The 6,721-nt window shown below is 30.2% G+C and overlaps 1 protein-coding gene across 1 annotated transcript; it reads right to left on the bottom strand.

The window, feature by feature from the left end:
- Positions 1-2,958: 2,958 nt before the first annotated feature.
- Positions 2,959-5,957, bottom strand: LOC113847457 (L-gulonolactone oxidase 3). The gene is made up of 3 exons (XM_027476586.1): positions 5,144-5,957; positions 4,331-4,586; positions 2,959-3,837 (listed from the first exon to the last, which is right to left on the bottom strand). Exons 1-3 carry the CDS (start codon positions 5,861-5,863, stop codon positions 3,029-3,031), a joined length of 1,785 nt encoding a protein of 594 aa, XP_027332387.1. The 5' UTR covers positions 5,864-5,957; the 3' UTR covers positions 2,959-3,028.
- Between the last annotated feature and the right edge of the window lie 764 nt (positions 5,958-6,721).

Below are 6,721 nucleotides of genomic sequence, written 5' to 3'. Positions count from 1 at the left end.
TGAGATAAAATATGATCAAACACAATGAAACCAATTATAATACTTTTATGATATTTAAGACTTCAATCCAAATGTCAATTTAAACATTCTCATAGTACATTTCATAACTTGTAAATTAGTCACATTAATATCACCTTATAGAAGTTTTTTAGACTAAAAGCCTTAACTATTATATCATTTTTATTACTTGCAACTACACCACTTAGACACTAGGCTACAGTTATGAGCAAACAAGGTATTATTAGATCTGTGTCATAGTCCCCTCAATTCTTAAACATATTTGTTTGGCTACCATTATAACATTGATACGATAGTTGAACTCAAACATGCTATTTATCTACTTATCACTATAACCTAATCTACCTAACATGTAATTCAAGAAGTCCAAACTAACATAATTATATGTTTTATCAAAGTTAGTTTTAAATATGAAACATGACTTACCAAGCTCTAGTACAGTGAACCATATCATTTGTGATAATAATGTTATTACAAGCAAATGTATCCACTGTGATTGAATTCATCATCGTATTGGTCCTCGTTGTAAGCATTTTAGCTAAAATCTTACAAAAACAACCTCTCAATTTGATCTATTTTCATCATAAAGGCAAGAAAAGAAGCATTTTACCCTTTAGTTATTTTCATATTATGTGAAATTCTTAAAACATTGTATTAAAATCATCCTCTAAGAAAAGGATATAATTTCTTGACAAACTTAAATTCTATCATACTCCAAATAACTTTGTCAATATCTTTTTGGCTAAAATATTCCTCCAACATATTACTTTTAACTTTTAATATATTCCTATGTTCAATACCATTAATTACAAGATACACAACTTATTATCATGTTTGCAGTAATAAAAAGAAAAAAAAATCAAAGTATCTTAATTCAATTCTTTTATTATGATTTTGATTAATGACATTCTAATAAATCATTTATTCATCTAGTATCGAAATACAAAATTTATTTATGAGTTTAATAGATTAAAAATATTATTATTAATACTTTTATCTTATATAAAGAAATCGAACACCTCTTCAACTTGACACCTAGTTATGTATATCCATCTCCTTTCTAAGTTTAATCAATAGAGATTAATAATTAATAATTAAAAAAAGTCATTAATATGTAATCAAGAAATTAAGAAGATGGCTAAGTCATAAAAGTCTAAGAGTCTAATATTTTGCTTATAAAAGAAAAGTAAGAAATACAGTCAAAGAGTTGACTTTTAAACAGTAAATAACATTTATTGCTTAAATCGATACCCGACTTCATTATCGAAGTGCCTTCTGTAGGTACTCTCTCCATATCATATAAAGAATGATTTTACATATTAGCGAGGACGTCACAACGTAGAACAAAAGAAGAGATAATTAAAGACCATTGTATCATTAACAGAAATAGTAAGTAATATACAAAATATTATTTGTCCATTATATCTACTCGTTAATAAAGAAACATGATTTAATAGTAAATTTTTAGATTATATACTAAACAATTGATATAAAGAAGAAAAAAGGGAAGTAACTTTTTTAAAATATAGATTATTTGTTAGTATAATATATTAAATTGTTTGTATAAATTAAAATTACCTATACTAACAATTTCTTTTTCAAAAAATCTTTAATAACAAAAATTAATCCACTATTAAAGTATGAGTGAATAACAATTTTTTTATACAAATTATCTCGATTTTTTGGAACATCACAGAATTCTAAATATATATTATATTTTAAAGAAGAAGAAAAAACTAATTAAATATAATTTATCTAATGAATTATATTTTAAGGAAAACAAATTAAGACGTGTTTTCCTATTGCAATTGATGATGCGGAACATATGAAACTTCCACTCAAAGGGACGCGTAATGCCTGTGGTTACAATTTGTTGTTGCTTGTAAGAATAGCATGGTTGAAATAATAATAATAATGATAATAATAATAATAAACAATGATTTACGTATCATAATATTATATTTATACTTTAAAATATATTATAATTTTAGTTTTATATTTAATATTTTTAAGACTAAATTATATAATATTAAGATTAATATATTCTACCAATAAATTTGGTTAACTCATTCTTATTTTTTATATCATTGAATTTTAATTGAGTTGTATTTAAGTGTAAGAAAAAGATCTTATAAAAAATTTGAGTGGAATAGGGATAAAAATATATGCATTTCACGTATCCTTAGTGTGTTTGTGTTTATCTCTGTCCCACTAATTAATTAGGTGTGCTATAATTTATTCCTTGATTGCAACTAGTCACTAGTGATACATGCCTACACATATATGTGTGGTTGTAAGTACGTACGTACGTCGAAAAAAAATGAAAACTATTTACTAACAATTTATTGTGAAATTAGCCTTTGTTATTATAGAGGCTTTTTTGACAAAAATTAAATGTTAGCAACAAATAATTTTATTATTGAAAATCATTATATATTATTAATACATCAAATGTTAATATAGTCTAACTTTTAATTATTGCAAGTTAAAGTTTTGTGAATAATAATAATAGTAATAATACTGTAAAAAAACCGTTTTTCAAAGTAGATTTACTCAACACTATATGAAAATTGTCATTAATTAAAAAATAAAAATTTATTAAGTATTACAAAAGCTTTTGTTAGTATAAACTATATGAAAGATGTATTAAGGTATATGCTTTTAAATTGGACTCTCCAACTACAATTGTTGTCATAAAACGGTTTTTTCTAAAAATTGTTTAAAGTAATAAGCTTATATTAGAAATCACAGAAATGAATAATATTAAGAGTTATGATTTTTATAAAATTTATTATCTATTAATTTTTATTATATATCATTAGAGACGTTAAAAAGAATCAATCATAAATTGCAATTTTTGGAGTCTTTACAGTCTATTTGTGACTAGAAACTGCAGTGATATTAGACATTAGTCCCATTATTTGTCCACAATTTCTGACGATTTATTCAACGGCAACCATAATTTAAAGCCATGAAACGATATAATTAAAGGAAATTCATGGTATGATGATTATACGGAGGGTGCTGAACATCTACAAACTCTAGCTTCCTTGTAGACAAGGCCATGGCTGCAGTAATACCCCTTATCTGGGCTACAGTGTCTGTCTTCACTACATATGCATAGTCCCTCCAAAGCACACCCATCAAATTTTTCTGATTCCCTTCCATAGAGTATATCATCTGACCATTCACTAGAGAACACATTTTTGGGATCCAGTTGTTGTTTGGCTGCAATAAACATGTTAAATTTGGGATACTTATGTTGTACTCCTAAGAAAGCAACGTTCCTGTTCTTAGCCCAATGTGGCTTAGCCCCATACTTGAAGAATGCCAATTGCTCCACTTCCTCCCACACATCTTGGTTTAATCTTGGAGTTGAAGGCTCCCTTGCACGATAATAGTTGAAATCAATCACTACAGAGTCTTCAGATTGTCCAAGATATGCATTTGAGGCTTTGATGAAGCGAATTAGCATCCCATTATAGTTGTCTATCCCACAGAATTTTTCAGGATTTAGGTCTCTTAGTTTTTTAACATCACGAATGAAGTCTCCAAATTTGGATGCAGGAAAAATTGCTGTACTTTCATAAAAGAATAGCCCTTTGATTCTTGGATCCCAAGCACATGTGATATGCATTTTTGTTGAATATAAACATGAACCTGAAGTTTGCATTTTTCCTTGATAACCCACTACTGGATAGCCAGTGAAGATTAGGCCATTGTTCTTCAACCCATTACCTACTAATTTCTTGAATTCCAAAGTAGTAGTTGCCGTTAAGCATTTCCCAATTGCGTTTCTTGTACTTTCCAGCAATTTCTCTGCGTGCCAACGTTTATGACATTCATTAAAACTTTTAGGGATAAAAATATAGGTCTTAATCCAATAATAAATATGATTCTACCTTCTTTTGGTCTTTCAATTTTTGTTTTCATTAATTTTAGCATCTTTGTGTAAGATTTAAAATTCTTGAAACAAAAATGATTAATAGTAGCAAAAAAAAAAAAACAATGAAAAACAACGCATATTTAGGAGTGTGTGCATGTACAAACTTATCAAATATTTAATTCGTTGATTTTCATACAACGAACTTCACAGGAAATATCGCTATTTTTTTCAAAACAGTCCACATCTTCATGAGTAATTCTGCAACAGTAATTATTGTAAAGCGACATGACCTTATATGTGATATGATATCATAATCATTTAATGAAAATATAATTTGAAAAAAATAAAAATCTAAGAAGGACACTAAAATAAATGAAAAACAATAGGAGTACTGCTTATTAGAGGATTTAATCTAAGAATATATACCTGCTGCTCTCACTGATTCGGGGATCAAATTGGGAATTGCTTGAAATCCAATGAAGTCATTGACTCCATCACCAGAAACACTTATGGGAACCCTGGAGTCATATCTGTACACAGCCGTGTGCCTTGATGGATACCAAGTTATATCCGCAAATTCATATTGCTTTGCATGGTCTATGTACACATCTTCTATATAAGTATCATTTGTGAAATTGTAGGTTATGCTTCTTTTGAACCTATGTTCAAGTGATAACTTCACCTGTACTTTTACGTTGACATTTCATCAAAATTTGAAATTTGAATGGGTACTTGATAGCGTGTGTGTGTGTATATATATATATGACAGGAATATTAACTGAACCGATCTGAAAATAATGTTCATAAACTATTAATTAAATATGTCACCTATTAGCTTCGTCTGGTTTAGAATATCGCCGCATCAAAAGGAGGTGAAGATTTGTTTCTTACCATTTTGGTCAAAAAGGTTAACAGTTTTTAAGACAATCAATCATACCAAGAATGTTTCCACCTATTAAGGATAATAATATTCATGATTCTCATTAAAGGACTTGGTTTAAGAGAAATCTCATGATTAAATAGTGGATGAAAGCATTAAACAATGAAACAATATTTTTTATGAATAATTTTGAAGTGTCTCTTTTATTATTTTATATTTTCAAGATACGCGTTTAAAAAAAAGTAATAAAAAATAAAATATTTTTACATAACATCATATTAAAATGTTAGTTTTCAAGTATTCGAATAATAAAACTCAACATACAAAGTAATTAATTTAAAAAGAGAAAGAAATTATACCTTGGAGATGGCACCCAACACTCCGAGGGACACTTTGGCTGCATTAAGAAGAGGATCCTGTGCATCCAACCTTAAAATCTTGGCATAGCCTTCAGATTTTGAAGCAGGGACAACAATACTAATCCCCAGAACATGATCATAAACAGCACCACCTTTGCCCCACCAAGAGGTACCATGTCCTCCAGTGCTAATGAGCCCTCCAATAGTGACACCTTCCCAATAAGGTGCAGCCACCAAGCTAAACCCAGCATCTTCAACCGCATCAATCAATTGACGAAGCCCCACACCAGCATCAGCAGTCACAGCCAAATTGGCACCATCAATTTCAATGCCAGAGTCATACTTCTCTGTGCTGATCAGCAAAGTAGCATTCCCATTTCCAATGTTATTATTATTGATGTTGTTGTTATTTCCTTGTGGGCACGCCAACTTGGGAATGGTGTGTGAGAATTTTGTGACAACCTTGGCTTTGAGTTTGTTCTGGACAGCATAGGAAACTGCCAAACGAAGTTGTTCTTCTGTTGTGGGGTAAGTCACGTTGAGGGCAGAGCAGTCCTTGCGGTCCCCCCACGCGCCATAGGAGTTGTAGAGGGTACACCCAGATTGGTCGCATTGAACTGGGGACTGCGGTACCATGCCATGGATGGTTTGGAATGATCCCAAAATTTGAAGAATTTGAATGAAACCCAAAATCCTACGAATCCAATGCCCACTACCCATGTGGGTGATGGTTCTGTTGAATTGGATTTGGTTTTGGAGCGTTTAGTTGTTTTATTTTTTTTCTTATTTTGTTGTGAACCTTTATTATATATTATTGCGGCGATGGAGGCATAGAAAGGTAAAGAGTAAAGGCTATCGACAAAGGTGCCATCATAAAGAGAAAGAAAGGATTCAATGGCACGACATAAAGAATCTTGAATTGCAAATGAAGATGTGGTCCTGTTTTTTCATTTTTCAAATGCTGAGAAAATAATGTAGAAATGCCAGTTCAGAATGTTTTACCAAACCGTAAAGCCAAATTGTCGGTTAGTGTAAAACTGGACGTTATATTCTTAAACTCATCAAGCCCACGGATTTGATGGCCATCAATGTTCTGTTTCTATTTCATTCTCAGTATACAGGTTTCGTGTATTATTACTCAACACATACTGTATTTTCACGTTTTGTTTGCTAATATTTGCGATTTCTTTTATTTGCTAAAACACTAGTATTAAACGTTGTCAGTTTCATTTTATTTGTTCATGCCATCAATATCACTTTCTTAGAAATGAACACAAATTTATAGTTTCATGCTGTTTTATCATTTTCCATCTTCCAATTCATTGAACTTACTCTAAGTAATTTTTGTTATCTTCAAGAACTTGAAATTATGGAGATTTCTGTTTTGTATCCGTTCATTGTGAGGACAAATTACCAAGTGTTGTGCACTTTGCCCCATGCTCAATGAATTAGCACCGCTTGCTCATTTCACGTTCACCCCCTTTTAATACATGATAAATGCAAGAAACCATTCAACATCACTAACAACGTGGTTTTCAAAGACTAATATTTTTAAAATTACAATGTTCCATTAAAAAA

The sequence above is a fragment of the Abrus precatorius genome, unplaced genomic scaffold (genome assembly GCF_003935025.1).
Source record: "Abrus precatorius isolate BTA unplaced genomic scaffold, Abrus_2018 Scaffold8, whole genome shotgun sequence".
Taxonomy (NCBI): Eukaryota; Viridiplantae; Streptophyta; class Magnoliopsida; order Fabales; family Fabaceae; genus Abrus; species Abrus precatorius.
The sequence above is the reverse complement of the archived record's forward strand: the minus strand, read 5'-3'. Positions and strand labels throughout refer to the sequence as shown.

Excerpts from the sequence above, each read along its gene's own strand:
- LOC113847457 (XM_027476586.1), bottom strand. The coding sequence starts at position 5,863 with ATGGGTAGTGGGCATTGGATTCGTAGGATTTTGGGTTTCATTCAAATT. Across the intron at positions 4,587-5,143 it reads TGTTGGGTGCCATCTCCAAG|GTGAAGTTATCACTTGAACA; the intron begins GTATAATTTCTT and ends GTAAAAGTACAG. Across the intron at positions 3,838-4,330 it reads CGAATCAGTGAGAGCAGCAG|AGAAATTGCTGGAAAGTACA; the intron begins GTATATATTCTT and ends GTTGGCACGCAG.